This window comes from Hyperolius riggenbachi, chromosome 2 (genome assembly GCF_040937935.1).
Source record: "Hyperolius riggenbachi isolate aHypRig1 chromosome 2, aHypRig1.pri, whole genome shotgun sequence".
Classification (NCBI taxonomy): Eukaryota; Metazoa; Chordata; class Amphibia; order Anura; family Hyperoliidae; genus Hyperolius; species Hyperolius riggenbachi.
The window spans coordinates 321,138,366-321,155,769 of record NC_090647.1 but is presented as its reverse complement, the minus strand read 5'-3'; the positions used below and the strand labels follow the sequence as shown (position 1 = coordinate 321,155,769).

At 41.5% G+C, this 17,404-nt stretch overlaps 1 protein-coding gene across 1 annotated transcript; it reads right to left on the bottom strand.

Moving 5' to 3' along the window:
• Positions 1-2,738: 2,738 nt before the first annotated feature.
• Positions 2,739-16,918, bottom strand: LOC137544406 (uncharacterized). The gene is made up of 4 exons (XM_068265476.1): positions 16,296-16,918; positions 10,824-11,745; positions 7,525-7,637; positions 2,739-2,806 (listed from the first exon to the last, which is right to left on the bottom strand). Exons 1-3 carry the CDS (start codon positions 16,804-16,806, stop codon positions 7,553-7,555), a joined length of 1,518 nt encoding a protein of 505 aa, XP_068121577.1. The 5' UTR covers positions 16,807-16,918; the 3' UTR covers positions 2,739-2,806; positions 7,525-7,552.
• Between the last annotated feature and the right edge of the window lie 486 nt (positions 16,919-17,404).

Genomic DNA, 17,404 nt, shown 5'->3' with positions numbered 1-17,404 from the left:
TGGTTGCACATGCGCACTAATGTATGTAGCAGGTTCGGAAAAAATAAGATAATCAATAGTCATACATTACTTCAATGTATTCAATAGTGCATGCGCCATAATCATATACTCCATAACGCAATGCGACTTAATGAGTGCCACTGCAGTCTACATTGTGCGACTTAGGCTATCATTCATAAAGCATTAACGCATGCGGAAATGCTTAAAACAGCTGACTTTACCGAACACTCAGCAAGTTCGGCAATTATAAAGCCTCTTTCCGCATGAAAAACTGACACTACCGAGCAGAGTGATAAATCACCGCCTTGTGCGGTGATTATCGGAACAAATGTAACAAAATGGTAATTCATAAAGAATTACGTTAGCGGTATGTGGACGGGAAATACTGTTCCCTCTCATGTGGCGATGCTAATGTAAAGTTAATCGAGACACTGACCTCCCAGGCAGTTGCAGTAGAGCGGAACACAGAGAAATGTATCAACTCGGCTGCTTCCTGTGTCTCCGCCTGCCTACCGCCTTCCTAGTTCGGGGAATCTCCACACTGCTATCGCACCTGGATACATTTTTATGAATGCCCACCCAGAAGTCTAAAATACTGGCAGCGGTGTTTTCCCGCATTGATTCTCCTTACCGACAGCTCCTTCATGAATGATACCCTTAGTGTTGCGTTATAGTGTATTGTGCACCCTGAAAGTCGCACCACAATTTAACGTCCTACTGTGAACTTAGCCTTACTGAAATAACATTTGTGGGGTTTAAAACTGCGGTCCTCAAGTGGTTAAGCAATTTTAGAATATGTTAGCTCTGAAAAATGTATTAGAACCAATTATATAGGTAGAAAAAACAACGTTTTGTAAAAAATAATACGTTTTAATGGCTAACTGATAGAGTTAAATGATGCAAGCTTTCTGGGATCTAGTCCCCTTCTTCAGGCATATTTCCAGATGTTAGCTGAAGTAAAACACTGATGCAGATAAATGGTAAACACGAAAATGACAGTTGTGCTGGTTACTGTTTATCCGTTAGGTGTCAGGTGATCAGCAGGCTGGAGCCAGTGAGTTAGTGCAAGCATACATGAAATCCAGCAGGTTTCTGAAGATCATGAAGCTAAATCAATCATGTTACAAAAGGTGTAAAATCCTGTTCCACAATTTAAACCTTCTGTTAATGTCTTGAACATTTTCATAAATTTGTACTCAGAATTTTTTCTTGATTGATCATTTTAGAAGTTACCCTTAAGAACAAGTACTTTTAGATCTTGAAAGCTGTGTCCTGGTTCACAGGAGTGTTGGCCCACTGGTGTGTCCATTTTACCTTTATTGATTTTAAAGTGGTGATGGTTCATTCTTGTGCGCAGTTTTTGTCCTGTTTCTCCTATATAGATTCCTCTTAAGGGCCTTTCATGCAGCGTATCATGTATACAACATTGGAAGACTCGCAGGAAAATATTGATATTGTGAAATATGATATTTCTGTGAGTTTGGTATTTGTATTTGGCTTGTGCCCAAGATATAAGGGCAGGTCTCACACCTTGTGTTGTTGCAGGGTAATGTGCCTGGAGTTTCTGGTTTAGATAATGCACTTCCGATAATCATTTATCTCAAATTGGGAGGTTGTCTGAAAGCAAGCAGAAGTAAATCAGGAAAAACTTCCTTCAGCCGTTTGTCTTTGTGGAATATCGGTTATAGGGCTTTCGATATCTTCCTCAGTGTCTTTAATTTTGGGTTGTAGGTTACCACAATTGGGATTCTGTTGTTTTCAGTCTTTGGGGTGTACTTCAACAGTTCCTCTCTTGATTTTAAAGTTGCTCTGTGTATTTGATCATCAACGATTTGTGGATGATATCCCTGATCTAAGAATATATTATTACGTAGTGACATAATTTGTCCGGCTCTTTCCTCTGAATTAGAACATATTTGGTTATACCTCAGAGCCTGGCTGTAAACAATAGATTTTTTGGTGTGTTGCGGGTGGAAACTCTTACATTTTAGGTAAATATGCCGGTCAGTTGGTTTAAGGTATATGGGTGTTTGTAAAATTCTATCTTGTATATACATTGTGGTATCCAGGAACTAGACACCAGGGAACTGTATAGGGGAATGAGGGGGCCACTAGACATCAGTAAACTGTATAGGGGTGTGAGGGGGGCTTTTAGACACCAGGGAACTTTATAAGAGAGGGAGTTGGCCACTAGACATTGAAGTTGGCCTGTGACTTGGTCTTAGAACTCAATTTTGGCCCACTTTGTAACTGAGTTTGACACCCCTGCCCTAGGCCCTTGGCTTTCAATTTATGGTAGTTAGGAGAAAACGTCCTTATCTTCATGTTCTCTCTTGCCCATTCAAAGAGATGGGGAGTGAGGAGAAATCCATCTAACAGAATTGCAGACCTTAATAAAAAATTTGACAAAGGCTGTAGTCCTTCCTCTTTTTGTGCAAAGTTAAAATAAAACGCCATGGCTTGAATTCTGTATTGATCCTCCGTATAACATAAGACAACAGACAACAGATCTATATGCACAATAACGATATTAATAATGAATAAATAACTAAACCAAGCATCATTTATTTCTCAAGCATCCAACATAGTGTTCCAGGTACCCAACCTCCACTATCTTCAGCATGGTAAAACAGTGTAAATAGATCACTTTAATTATTTAATAAAAAAAACTTTCAGTCAGGTGTAATGGATAAGCTGCAAGATGATTTATTTTACTTTCAATCACATATTAATCAATGTCTTCACACAAAAAGGCATTCCATGACTGTTTTGATAAATATGGTAGTAATTGCCTCCATTCTTCACACTGGAAAAAAAAGGAGGTCAAGGATTAATTTATACCAAAACTTTGAAGAGGAAGAGAACTGACAAATCAAGAGTCACTTATTTAGTATGATTACCATCTCTTGGTGCATTTCTAAGTGTACCAGATAACATAAGGAAGAAGCGAAACCAAATGTTATATTTTGCGTGACACAAAGCTTCTCTCCCTAACAGTGCAGCTGTAAACACAATGGCTATCATTTATAAAGCGTTCCCGCATGCGGAAATGCTAAAAACACCGAACACTGAGCAAAATGTGTATTCATAAAGGCTGTTTCCGCAAGCGAAGCTGACATTCCCGAGCAGAGTGATGAATTACCGCATTGTGTGGTGATTGTATGCGGAAATGTAACAAAATGTAAATTCATAAAAATTAATGCAAGCGGTATGCAGATGAGAATTATCGCTCCCTTGGATGTAGCGATAAGCATGCGGAGTACATGTAAGTGAATAGGACAGACCTCCCAAGCAGCAGCAGAGAGAACACCGCACGGAGGGACTCAGCCAGCTTCTCCTGTTTCCGCATGCCTACCGACAGCCTAACGCTAGCCTACAGCGGGAAATCTCCGCACTCCTATCGCAACTGGCAACATTTTTATGAATGACCACCCAGAAGGCTGAAATACTGACAGCGGTGTTTCCCCGCACGCATTTACTTTACCGACAGTACTTTTATGAATGATAGCCTTTGTCAGATAACTTGAAACATTCTTCCTGAAGGTGTTAAAAAGAGGTTTTGTAAGTTGGTACTGCTTGGATTGGTATTATCACAGTTCTGATAACCACCCTAAAAGTTTGCAGAGTTAAAGGGGCACTATGGCAAAAAATTGTAAAATTTAAAATATGTGCAAACATAAACAAATAAGAAGTACAATTTTTCCAGAGTAAAATGAGCCATAAATTACTTTTCTCATATGTTGCTGTCACTTACAGTAGGTAGTAGAAATCTGACAGAAGTGACAGGTTTTGGACTAGTCCATCTCTTCATAGGGGATTCTCAGCAAGGCTTTTATTCTTTATTAAGATATTCCTTAAAAAGGATTTAAACAATGATGCGGGCCAGCTTCCCTGCTCACTACACAGTTTTTGGCAGTTGGACAGAGCAACTGCCATTCACTAAGTGCTTTTGAAAATAAATAAATCCCCGAGAATCCCCTATGAAGAGATGAACTAGTCCAAAACCTGTCGCTTCTGTCAGATTTCTACTACCTACTGTAAGTGACAGCAACATAGGAGAAAAGTAATTTATGGCTCAATTTACTCTGGAAAAATGTACTTCTTATTTGTATATGTTTGCACATATTTAACATTTTACAATTTTTCGCCATAATACCTGTTTAATCTGCTTTAGGGTCAAAATGCTGATATTCCACCTCTCAGTTTGTCTGTCCTGCTGTTGGCTACTGTGTAAGCTTTCATCCGATATTTCCAGTCTACAAGAAGGCACCTGCCTCCTGGCTCCACCTATCAGTGGCAAAAGCTAGTCCTAGTGATGTACAGGACAAGGGCAGGAGGATGGAAGGTGGCAGCAGTGACATGTCCCTAAGGGTAGCTGCAACTATGAAATCAGTCAGGCCTCTGGGCTTAGCATAGCTAAAAGTAACATGGTGAAGAAAGAGACTTGGAATCTGCACTAGTGGAAGAGATATGATTTATCCCTGAACTGATGAGCAATTGACACTTCATACATGAAGAAGGGAGCCAAGACAGGGGTCTATGCATTCATCTCTATGCAGCGCACACTTGTGCAGTGCAGCCAGGGACGGATCTAGGGGGGGGAGGGGGCAAGCGGGTATCTTGCCCCAGGCGCAGTTTGTTGAATTCTTAAAAAGGCGGCAAAATGAATGGCAGTTTAGGCACCAAAACCAGACCTTTAGGCGCGAAAACCTGACCTTGCCCCAGGCGCAACTTGGTCTTGATCCGTCCCTGTGTGCAGCAATAAATTGCTTCTATTTCTCCAGTGTCTGTTCTGTTTCAAGCCTCAAGTTTTTCAAATCCAGAGAGATCCCATAAGCTCATATAGCAGCCTGTTAAGGTATACATCGGAAATATACTTTGGTAATCTGAAATAAACAACTATTTTGGTAGACCATTCTCTGCAATGAGGATCACTTGTCATCAAAGCAAAATAACTTTCTTGCCAGAAAACACAGTCGAACAGGACAGGTTATTTTGAACACATCTTGTGCTACTGTGGCAACTCCCTTCACTACTGCATTGGCACTCTTTGTGGCCACCTTTTCCACTTAATGTTTTTGAGACAGTACATCTACGACCCCAGAGACTTCATCTTAGCTCCAGGGGTGTAGATATACATAAGTCATGCATGTGGTCCTGTGTGCGCTCATGTGGCCGCCTATTAGTACACAGATCAGTGAATGGGAACACCGTTCCCATTCACTGATCTAAGTGCCTGTGATCAATGATGATCACCGTCATCAATGAGATGCTGGTAGTCATTGACAAAAGTGAAAGTAACGTATAAACACATTACTTTCTCTGTGTACTGTCCAAGACACAGGAAGAATAAAAGTGGGTGTCATCTAGTGGCCAAATAGTAAAATTACACCTACCTACATTATAATAAAAAAAACATAAAATACTCCATTAATTAACCCCTTACTGTAACGATTGTGGAATTCTCTCCGTGATCAGCGCACAAGACGTGCGCTGACACCGCGGAAATCCTCCACAAGCGTATAATTTGCAGGAACCCAGCAAAAGGTGCAAAGCACCTGTAGAGGGAAATTCCTGTCGGCAGATGGAGCTGTGGAGTGAAGAGCAACAGCTCCTCTACCCTGCCACACACGCCAGACAGGAATTGCACGAAGGGCAGAAACGCAGGGCAAGATAGCCCTGAAAGGGAGAGATCAAAGTGACAGAGGGTATGTGTGTTCACCAAACTAGTCGCCACCCTGCGACGATGAACACACAACCAGGAAGATAAAGCGAGAAGGCAATCGCCGGAGATGGCGATTGCTAACAGCGACACAAGACCAAATAAGCACAGATGAGGAATGTATGTTTGTCCACCAATCTAGCCGCCACCTGCGACGGTGAACACACAACAGAAGAAACCAAGTGAGAACGCAATCGCAAGAGAAGCGATTGCGGAAGAGAATGAGCACAGGGACAGATTGTATGTGTGTGCACCAAACTAGTCGCCAACCCGCGACGGTGCTCACACAACAGCAGATATGAAGTAGGAACGCAATCGCGAGAGAGGCGATTGCCAGAGGTGACACAAGGCTACAGCAAGGCAGAGCACGAGAGTAGCAAAGGCACAGCAAATCATACAATGAGGAGATACGGAAAATAACAAACGCTAGCTAAACGCGAATACCGCACTCATTCGCAACAGTGCACGCGTTTATGCGCGGACCCCGCGTGATAAGCACAACAGGGACAAGCACGCCTAACTAACCACCGACAGACAAACATAAAACAGAGGACGCGAGCGCTTGCTTAACGGTTACCTCACCGAGCCTCCAGCAAGCGCTCGTAGCAGACAAGACAGATACACGGAAACAGGAATATGTAAGAGATACGATCCACTGCTCTTTCCATCAGAGCGAGTGCGATCCAAGTAAGGCAACAACAGAACAGAAGGGCCTACCAGCAACAACCGCTGCTCTGGTTAGCACCCCACAAACAGACAGAACAGGCAATACAAATAATGCAATCCTAACTGCACTAGGGAAACCTGCCTAGTGCAGTCCCAGGAATTACTCTAGGCTAATCTTCAAACAAAGAGCAAGGCTGACACTCCAGGCGAGTTTTCCACAGGACTAACTCTTATGACCAGCCACTTACTGTGGGAAACATAGCTCTTTATAGAGCAAGCCCACAAGGGATGTGGCTAGGCAATCTGCATGACAAACATATGCAAATTCCTCAGCAGCAAGCTGCACAACTGACAAAAGGTCTCTCTTCCAGAGACCTGCAGAATGCAGACCTGAACAGTGGTCAAAAGGCTGCCTGCCTGCGCAGGCAGCCCCGCGGATCCTCACACTTACCTTCCCTCTCATAGTTAACAAAATAAAACACCTTTATATAAAAAAGTGACATTTACAAAAAATACAGAAATAGTTACCTTAGGAAGTCAACTTTTTAATATGTATGTCATGAGGGTATATTACTGTTATTTTTGCAAATATGGGCTTGTAATAACTGGCGGACGCAAAACTTAAAAATACACCTTTATGCATTTCCTCCCTCCCCTCGCCCTTTTTTTTTCTCTTCTCTCCTTTCCTGTCTTCATCTCTTATTTATTCTGTACTAGTATACTAGAGTGGTTGTATTGTTGCACCTCTTTTTATATTAATATATATATTAGTGCTTATTTGTATTTAAATACTGAATTAATAAAATTATGATTGTCAAAAAAAAATACACTTTTATTTCCAAATAAAATATTTTCACCCTACATTGTACTAGGGACATACTTGAAACATTTTAATAACCATGACAAATGAGCAAATAAAATGTGTGGATCTTATCTACAGTAACACATTTATTTTAAAACTATATGAAAGGGAGGAGCGCTAAAATGTGAAAATTGCTCTGGTCCATAAGGGAAAAAAACCCTTAGTGGTGAACTGGTTAATGGAGATTACATACAAGTAACATCAAGTTCTGCCACGTGTGTGTCTGTTGTAAGGATTGTGCAATATTCTGCAACTGCTAGTCCATTGTATTTACCTTGGCCTGATAAGAAGCCATCAGAAGTTTAATTTCCAGAATTTCCAAATGCTTTGACAAGGGAAGAGTCACCATCAGAAATATCATAACACTCTTCACCCTGTGACTGACAGCTGTAAAAAGGACAGATACACATTATGAAGAGGAAAACAGTAAAAATAAGGTAAATCGAGATGTGCATGGGTAAAACAATAACTTGTGTACTGCTTATCTGCACTCTTTGGGGCATGTTTAAAATGTACCAGAGGTCACGTGACATGAACCCCATGCCCCCTCCTTCAAAATCTTCAAGAAGGCCCTCCAAATGCACCTTTTCACTGTGGTCTACCCCCCCTCAAACACACACACACTGGTGCTCAAAACCCACAGCTGAACTCTGGTCCCCTACCATTCATGTCCCTACCTCTCCCTCTAGATTGTAAACCTTCGGTAGGGTCCTCCTTCCATCCTATGGGTCTGAGTGAACTCAACTTGCCTAATCTTAATGCACCCATCCAGTGACTAAGCATTTCCTGTACTCATATTGTGCTACGTGATTTGGTTTGCATGTATTCCTGTATTGTCTTATTGCTGTATATCACGCCTAGATATTGTCTGTAACCTTAACTAATGTCCAGAGCTGTGTAATATGTTGGCATTTTATAAATATAATAAATATATAAATAAATGATGAGATAACGTGAGATAAACATGTACCCGTATGTACAGTACCAAACATATTAATAAATAGGCTGTGTTTTCTTTTTTTTTTTCTTCCTGAAAGAGTTAACCTTCAGGCATGTAAGTAACAGTTTCTCTTTTGCTTCCCTTGTGGGAAAGAGCCTCTGACTACAGGGGATAGATAAAAAAGGTCTATAGTTCATGTATTTTAGCCTTGGGACACATACTATACAGCCAAATAGCAGAGACAATAAAACATTAAATCTACTTTGTAAATATTTAAACATAAAATAAAACCATGGGATATCTAAAAAAAAAAGGCATTTTTAGGCGTAAGAGGATAGATACAATTGTTTATCAGTTTATTTTTTTACAGCAGGTTCACTTTAAAACAGATTCAGCTACAATTGTATTCCACTGTATACTTATGCTAACTTCAATAAAAGTATTTGAAACTAAAACAGATTCAGCAAATGTGCACCAAATGTACATGGGGCAGTTTTGAGCATATTTAGGGCCCGTTTCCACTACATGCGGATTCTGGATGCAGAAAAACTGACTCCAATAAATGCCAATGGGCCCTTTTCCACTAAACGCAATTTTTACGATACAGAAACATGATAGATGGCATGTTGCAGATTTCTGCATCATTCATCCGTTTCCCATACAATGATTCATAGCCACATACAGAAATTTGGATCCAGAAAAACGGATGCAGAATGCAACATGCTAGTGGAAATAGGTTTATGTGCTTTCAAACTGATAGACTTCCAAGCCTTCTATTCCTGCCTGTGGGATCTTCCCTATACCTGATTGTTCAACATAACGTTTTATCTTTTCCCACTGAACTCCGCTTTCATGGTCTTGCTCACTCTGACTTAAATTATATACATTTTAATGAAAAAGTCTAAAAACCCTGGCCTGGGACTCATTTCTAAATTGTTTTTCCCCTCTATTTTCACAAATGTAGGCAATATAATTAGCAGTTTGCTGAGCTCTCAGCGATCTTGCCAACATTTTCCCCGTTTTATTCCCATACTCGTAAAATAATCTCTTGCATCTCTGTGCTGCAAAATGGGCCTTTCTAAATAATAGGGACTTCAATTTTTCTCTTTCTGCTGTCAATTCGTGGTTATTGAAACGGCAATAACTTTTCAATCACTTATAACATTCAAGTGATTCAGGACAATCTAGGCTCTCTCTGGGTAATATTTTTTACAAAAATTATTTTATAGTCATTTCAGGGGAAAGCTTTAGGTGTAAATGCAGAAAATACCATTTTTTCAGTTTTCACCCTTCGGAGTGTTCAAGTCCCACAGTTAACCCATAACAATATACTGTATTCTTTGGACCTTCCTGATTAAAATGATACCACATATGACTTACTTCATTACTAGCTAGGCATGTGGCAGACCATAATCATAAGTGCATCTGTACTGATCTTATGTGACTGCTAGGCAACGGCAGAACAATGCATTTGCAGAGTATTGGGGCCCTGGACTGTTGCCTTAGCAATTGCATCCAATTGCATTAAATGTGTAGTAACATGTATAGACAGTACAGGGGTTAAAAAGGGGATAATAGAGTAGGCATGGGTCAAAACTTAACTGAAAATGGGGGTGGGGGCACTTTCTTTTTTATTGTAATCTTGTCACTTGAACTTTTTTTGTGTGTAACTTTATTGAATGACTAGCTGACCTAAGCCCATTTAAAAACGGGCTCTAGGTCTTTCACTGCTGTTCGCCTGCCTGCCCAACAAGCGCACACCCGTCGCCCACTCCTGCCCCGTCCTGTGTCCTGTCCCAACGGCTGTGTCGGTGCAGGACATGCGCAGTAGCGCAAAAGCACTGACACAGGGAAGGTTAGTGTTAGGAGTAGGTGGGGGGAGGTTAGTGTTAGAAGTAGGAGGGGGGAGATTAGTGTTAGGAGTAGGTGGGGAGGTTAGTGTAAGAAGTAGGCAGGGGAGGTTAGTGTTAGGAGTAGGTGGGGGAGGTTAGTGTAAGAAGTAGGTGGGGGAAGGTTAGTGTTAGGAGTAGGTGGGGAGGGTAGTGTTAGAACTTGAAGTAGGTGGGGGGAGGTTAGTGTTAGGAGTAGGTGGGGGAGGTTAGTGTTAGAAGGAGGTGGGGGGGAGGTTAGTGTTAGGAGTAGGTGGGGGGAGGTTAGTGTTAGGACTTAGGAGTAGGTGGAGGAGGTTAGTGTTAGAAGTAGGTAGGGGGAGATTAGTGTTAGGAGTAGCAGAAATGGCATTCAGCAGACACATTCTGCTTGTTCCAATGCCTAGGCCGAGTATATTGGGATCGCCTTCCAAGTGCAGCAGTGCCCATTCCACGTGCCGTTCCCTCTTCCATGTGCACCATCCCTGTACTGCAAACCCTTTCTTTCATGCATCAGCTTCTCTTTTCATGTGTTACTCCCCACTTGCAGCCTATTTTTTTTTCATATGTAGCACCCCCTATTTCATGTCCAGGTGCCCACTTGGGCTGCAGCTGCCAAAGGCCTGGGTCTTAGTGGCCTTTCCAGAAATCTGGGCCAACCAAAGGCAGCTTTGCACAATTCACCTTAAATTCTACTGTAAATATTGTAATTTTAATTGTGCCTTAATAATAACTCTATATGTATTTCTTGACTATTGAACCTACCTATTGCTTTTTAGGTTGTTGTAGAAAATTTGGTCTGCAGACGTGTCATTTTCAAAGGTAAACCAGGAGTTCACCAATAATACATGCTTGTTATCTTTGTTATCATGAGCTTCCAGGACCACACGAAGAGGTGCTTCAGGAGAGGATTGAAAGCTACTGTAGAAAACGCTTATAAGGTTGGAGTTACTATATATAGATATTTTCAGGTTGATCATCTCAGGGACAGTACACGGAATAGCTGTTTCTGGTAACATGGTTGTTTCACTATCTGTGCCAGTAATGTTAGTTACAGGAATAGTGTTTGTGTTACTGAATGTTGTTGTTTCTTCAGGCAAAGTGGTTTCTTCAGTACCAGGATCAGAACTTGTGTGAATATCAGAGTATGAAGGAATGGTGCCAGTATTGATAAAAACAGTAGACAGTTCAGGAGAGGTAGTTGTTTCTGTATTAACAGGTATATCTGTGCTAGTTGTGTGACTGTAGGATGTAGTATTTTCTTCAGTAGTGGGAGTGGTTTCTTCATGTAAAGTGGTTTCTTCTGTGTTGGATACAGGACTTGAATGTAGCGTTGTAGCATTTGGAGCAGTGGAAGCTGCATCAATGATGACAGTAGATGTCTCAGGAGAAGTAGGTTTTTCTGTATTAGGAGGAACACTTGTGTTAGTTATATTACTGAAGTAGGTGATATTTGATTCAGGAATGGCAGTTGTTGCTGTACTGTTGATAAAGAAAGTAGACTGAGAAGTAGTTGTTTCTGTGTCAGGGGAAGTACTTGTGTCATTAGTGTCCATGACAGTAGTAGGACTTGTGTGAGTAAAACCAGTAGTTATATTGGATGTAGTTGTTTCTGCTACAGAAGTTGTTGTTGCAGTTGTTGTTGTAGTAGTTGTTGTTGTAGTAGTTGTCGTGGGAGGCACTGGTTCTGAAATAGGCAAATGCATTATCATAAATTATAAAATCAATATTTTCATTTTGTACTAGTATTTTACTGTAGCATTTTCTAGATAAATACTTAAAATGATAACTCACACTTAGAAAAGGGCAATTTCTTCTGTTTAGCGCTATGCATTGCAGAGGTTAATGTCAATCAGGGGCGTTCCTAGGGTCCTTGGAGTTCGGGGGCACCTGTTGGCACTAGGTGGGGTGTATGGCAAAAAGGGCGTGGTCATGCAATGAGTGGGCGAGGCCATGGATGGGGCTAAATGTATATGAACTTAGCAGCGGTGTAAGCTACAGATATTGGGCCTGCCCATTGAAATATAGGATGGAGCCCCCTGTCCTTTATTTAGATAATTTACAATCAGTATAGGCATTGATCAAAGATCTACAACACATACAATTTTGATTGGTCAATCACTGATCAATTTTACTACCCCCATGCAGTAAGTGGGCCAACAGACAATTAATTTGATGAACAGAGCTAAAATTGGCTAATCAAAATTGTATGTGTGTACCAGGCTTTACAGCTAATACTGTACAGACTGAAAGTAGCAGGGATCAGTATACAATACAGCTGGTTTACAATCAGTAAAGGCACAGAGCAACACCTTATACTGTACACACTGGAGTTAGATCAGCACACATTGCAGGCACTAGAGAACAGCTTATACTGTACATACTGTAGGCAGCAGAGATCAGCACACTGCAGCTAGCTCACCGAAAAATATGAGGGTTACGTTGTGTGGAGCTGAAAAATAGGTGTGGCCATGGACTAGAATGTGGGTGTGGTCACGGGTGGAGCCAAATTTACATGAACTTAGCAATGCTGGGACATTAGTTTAGGACAGTGGTGGCGAACTTTTTGGAGGCCGAGTGCCCAAACTGCAACCCAAAAGTTACTTATCTATGGCAAAGTGGCAACAGCAATTTAAACCAAATAACTGTACAAATGTTTTAACACATACATGAACATTATGGAAAATCCAAGTTGAAAATAAACTGTGAAGATAAACAATTTCATCCATCCTACTCCTGAAAAAAAATGTATTCATTTTTTTAGAACCTCCCAGTTTTATTTTCTGTTTTAAAAAGCTAATAAAGTAGGTTTAATGCGATTGTCTCATATGATCTCATATGATGATGATTCAGCTTTTCCCATAGTCTCGATGAATTCTGAAATCAACTTAACGAATTCGGTATTTTACCAAACTGTCGTTAACCAATTCGATAAGTCTTGATGAATCGAGGCCAATGGCCTCAATTCACTAAGCTTTATCAAACACTTTATCAAACGTTTGATATTTTACCAAAAAATTATCAAAAAATTAAAGTATAGGGAGCACAGAGCTGGTGTATAAAAGTATGAAATTTAATTACAATTATCAATAATTCAAAAGCTTACAGACATGCAACAAACAAACAACATGTACCCTCCCATAAAACCAACTGGAACAAGTAAACTGCTGGCGCAACTGCATAGAACCGGAGTGCACTCCTATGAAAATCCTAGCATGCATGCAATGTACCAAGTCTTCGGGCCCACAGAGAACTTGTTTCCAGAAACCACCAAAAGCAACCGGGTAAGGACAGGCGATAATGATGATATCAACCCGCGTGTAGGTCCAGAATAAATATACACGCCTCTATAAGCAATGTGTATACGCGTCTCATTACTGACACAAGTAAGGTGTCAAACCTTAACCCCCTTCAATCAAACAGGATAGCCGCTCACGTCACCCTCCGTTATGTATGGCGGCGGACACAGACAGTGATAAAGCATCTCACCACCTCATGAGTAACATCACTAAGGTGATATAGATTTATCAAATGTTTTATTGATAAAACGTTCAATAAATCTACAACACCTTAGTGAATTCAAAATTAGATTTTTCTCATGAGGTACATTATCAAACTTTTGATAAAGTGTTTGATAAAGCTTAGTGAATTGAGGCCAACATGCGCATTACTTCCCTAATGCGTGTCGCGCAATCAGCGAAGCACTGATAAACGATTGTCAATTTTTTTTTATTGTAAGTGTAGTTTCATTTGAAATGCCTTCTTTTTAATTCTTTATGTATTCTATAGATGCATAGCTACACAAGTTATGTGATTATGATGAAAACAATAAATCTAGGTTAATTTAAACCAATATAATGGTAACTATTATTCCACAGTAGCATCTGTATGATAATGCTTAAAAGAGATGAAAAACTAACTATAGCAAGTAACTTGTCTATACATCTTATCTAAAGTTTAAATGGTGTGCACAGTAAATCTAGCTGCAAACAGCTTCTACAGTATATGATTATTTTTTCCTGTGATCAAATGAGAGCAGCCATATTCTGCTTGTCATCATTACACAGGCAAGCTGCTCTGCATCTCCACCCCTCAGCCTGTGAAAACTCCACTCCTCTCCTCCTCTCTTCTCGCCTCTCCAACCCCATGCATCTGAAATCTCGTGCATGTCTCAGCAAAAGCCTTCTCCTCCCCAGGCTGAGCTCCCATGAGCACTTGCAGCATGGGATTCAGAATGCCTAGGCACTGGAGAAGTTGGGCATGCATACATTCATTAACATGCAATTAGGTAATAAATAAAACATTTTTAAAAGCATTTAAAAGCATTTAAACTGATTGCTAACTGTGAGACTATGGGAAAAGCTGAATCATCATCATATGAGACAATAGCATTAACCGCTTGCCGCCCGTGTCACGCCACTGGGCGTGGCCACGGCGGCAGCCCCAGGATCGGCTAACGCCAATTGGCGGAAAGTCCTGGGGCAGAAGTTTACGGGAGATCGCGCGCACGCTGCGCGCGCATCTCCCGCTTGGTGGGTGGATCTGAGCTCCGCCTTCAGGGAGACTGTTACACGGCGAAACCACCGTGTATTTACATGTGCAGCGCTGCACTGGGGACACCCTCTGGGGGACAAGAGAACGATTGGCTCTCATAGGCAGAAGCCTATGACAGCCGATCACCTTGATTGCCCGGCTGGGGGGAGGGAGGGGATTTAGAAAAAAAAAAAAAAGAAAATAGCAAAAAATATAAAAAAAAACAACAACAAATATTTATAAAAAATAAATATACACCCGGGGGGGGGGGGGGGGGCGATCAGACCTCACCAACAGAGAGCTCTGTTGGTGGGGAGAAAAGGGGGGGGGGGGAATCACTTGTGTGCAGAGGTATACGGCCCTGCAGCTTGGCCTTAAAGCTGCAGCGGCCAATTAAGGTAAAATTAGGCTGGTCACTAGGGGGGTTTACCACCATGGTCCTCAAGAGGTTAAACTTACTTTTTTAGCTTTTTAAAACAGAAAATAAAACTAGGAAGTTTTTAAAAAAAAATACATTTTTCAGGAGTAGGATGGATGAAATTATTTATCTTAACCGTTTATTTTCAACTTGGATTTTCCATAATGTTCATGTATGAGTTAAAACTTTTGTATTTAGTTTAAATTGCTGTTGCCACTTTGCGATAGGTAAGTGACTTTTGGGTTGCAGTTTGGGCACTCGGCTTCCAAAAAGTTCGCCACCACTGTCCTAATCTAATGTCCCCCCATTGCTAAATTCATGTAAATTTGTCTCCACCCGTGACCACAACTTCACCCCAGTTTTTGGCATGGCAGCTCCACTTCTTCCCTCCCCCCTTTTTGCCCCCCCCCCCCGGAAAATTTTCTATGGACGCCCATGACTGTGTATTGCTTTTGTGCTTGTGGGTTGGGCAAGAGCTTTGTGCAGCAATCCCTGACACATTTTCCAGGAACAATTCGAAGCGCTGTACAATCTACTGCCAGGGATTGTACAGCCCTTCCAAAACTGTAAGGTAGGGAAGGGTGGTATTTTTTAGTTCAAAAATAAAGTTTAAAATAATTACCGGGGCTCCCAATGCCATTTTCTACTGGAGCTTCTGGTGCTTAGCCTCACCCTCTTGCACAAAAAGGTCATAGGCGCCAGGGCCGGGCCGAAGCATAGGCTGGAGAGGCTCCAGCCTCAGGGCGCAGTGTAGGAGGGGGCGCAGAATTCATTCAGCTGTCATTCCTAATTGTGTTTGAAGCAGAAATAAATAAGAAAAGGGGATACATGGCAGTGACTGCAAGCCAGATAACTAGATATTGTGGTGGTTGGGAGGTTGTGGGCCCTGTGGCGCCTCTTAGTCTAATAGCAATCAGTGTGTGATGGCTGGGGTGGCAGGGATGGAGGGGCGCACTTTGGTGTCTCAGCCTTGGGTGATGGAGGACCTTGTCCCGGCTCTGATAGGCGCTCCTATATCTCCACATAGAGAAAAAGAGATGACCTCTTGTGCTAGGGGGCGAGGCTACATGTAGGAAGGCGGAAATCGACAAGTAGTTTAAACTTTATTTATTTAAATGTTACCATTTTGGAGGGGAGTTCTAGTATCTCAAGAGTTTTGGTTTCTATAGGTAAACACAGTCAGAACTGAGAAAGCTATAAAAACAAACAAACAAAAAACAACAACCCTATTACTTTAATATCTAGGTTTACTTATCTTGCAAAGAATTGCTGTCAGTGCCACTTACCTGTACAATAAACATCAGGCTTCACCATCCCTGAAAACTTGTAAACATTATATGCTCCACAGGATTTTGCAAGAATAATTGAACCGGAGTCAGGGGTCTTTGAGTTGATCAAAAGACGAACCCTTGTCACGTTATGGGTAATAGTTGCGTACTGCACATCAATAGAGAAGGGTTCAAGAGATCCACATTTCAGGTAACCAGCATCTCCCTCTCTCATTCTATAGCCATTTGTGTATCTGAACCACCCGAAATTGTAGCGGTCAGTCTGAAATCTTCCGGTGGAATTGATTGTGTACAGTCTTTTGTTTGCATTCAAACTTTTAGCAGCATCACATGGATCAACACATTGCAAAGTGCTATTGATTTTTACACAGTCCTTATCACTTGGACAAGGTTGGTCAGGGCAGGGAAAGCTTGCATTGTAAATGCATAGATAAGTGCCAACTATATTGACACAGGCAGAGTTTGAGACACATGAGTCCGTCCCAGTGAGACATTCATTAATATCCATGCAGGTCTTTTTTGCAGTGTCCCACTTGTATCCTGGAGGGCAGCAGACTTCAGTATTGCAATTTACAAATCTTGTGCAATCAAAACCATTCCCAGCATAACCAGAAGTGCATGAGCAAATTACAAAATCTGTCTTGTCATGGCACTCGGCATTGACATTGCAGTCGCTGCACCTTTTGGCAACTGTATTGGAAAAAAAAGTAATGGATTTATTCTGATCTTGACTTAAAACTTCTATGTAATCCAGATTGCTTAGATCTCCATACTGATTTGGAAAAATGGCAATAAAAGATATAATATGCACTATTTATATAAGCCTATAATATGAATAGAAGCTCTCTAGCTCTAAACAATTCAGAGAGCCCCGACAAAGCATCTTTGAGGCCCCCGCTAGTGTTCCTCATTGGCCAGGGTTTTAACCAATGCAAATTCCCTTAGGAGGATTGTCATTGGGCCTCTAAACTGACCAAGGAAAATCATTACATGAGGGGGGGGGGGGGGGGGGGTGACGGGCACTGAGGTAGCGAGGTGGTGGATGCAGCGTCACAAGGACGATTCCTGAGAGAGTCGGTCTGCTGGTGTATGGACAGGCAACAGAT

Coding starts and splice junctions, on each gene's coding strand:
- LOC137544406 (XM_068265476.1), bottom strand. CDS start 16,806: ATGGATATTAATGAATGTCTCACTGGGACGGACTCATGTGTCTCAAAC. Junction 11,746..16,295: donor GCCTGATGTTTATTGTACAG/GTAAGTGGCACT, acceptor TGCCTATTTCAG/AACCAGTGCCTCCCACGACA. Junction 7,638..10,823: donor AACAACCTAAAAAGCAATAG/GTAGGTTCAATA, acceptor TCCTTTTTACAG/CTGTCAGTCACAGGGTGAAG.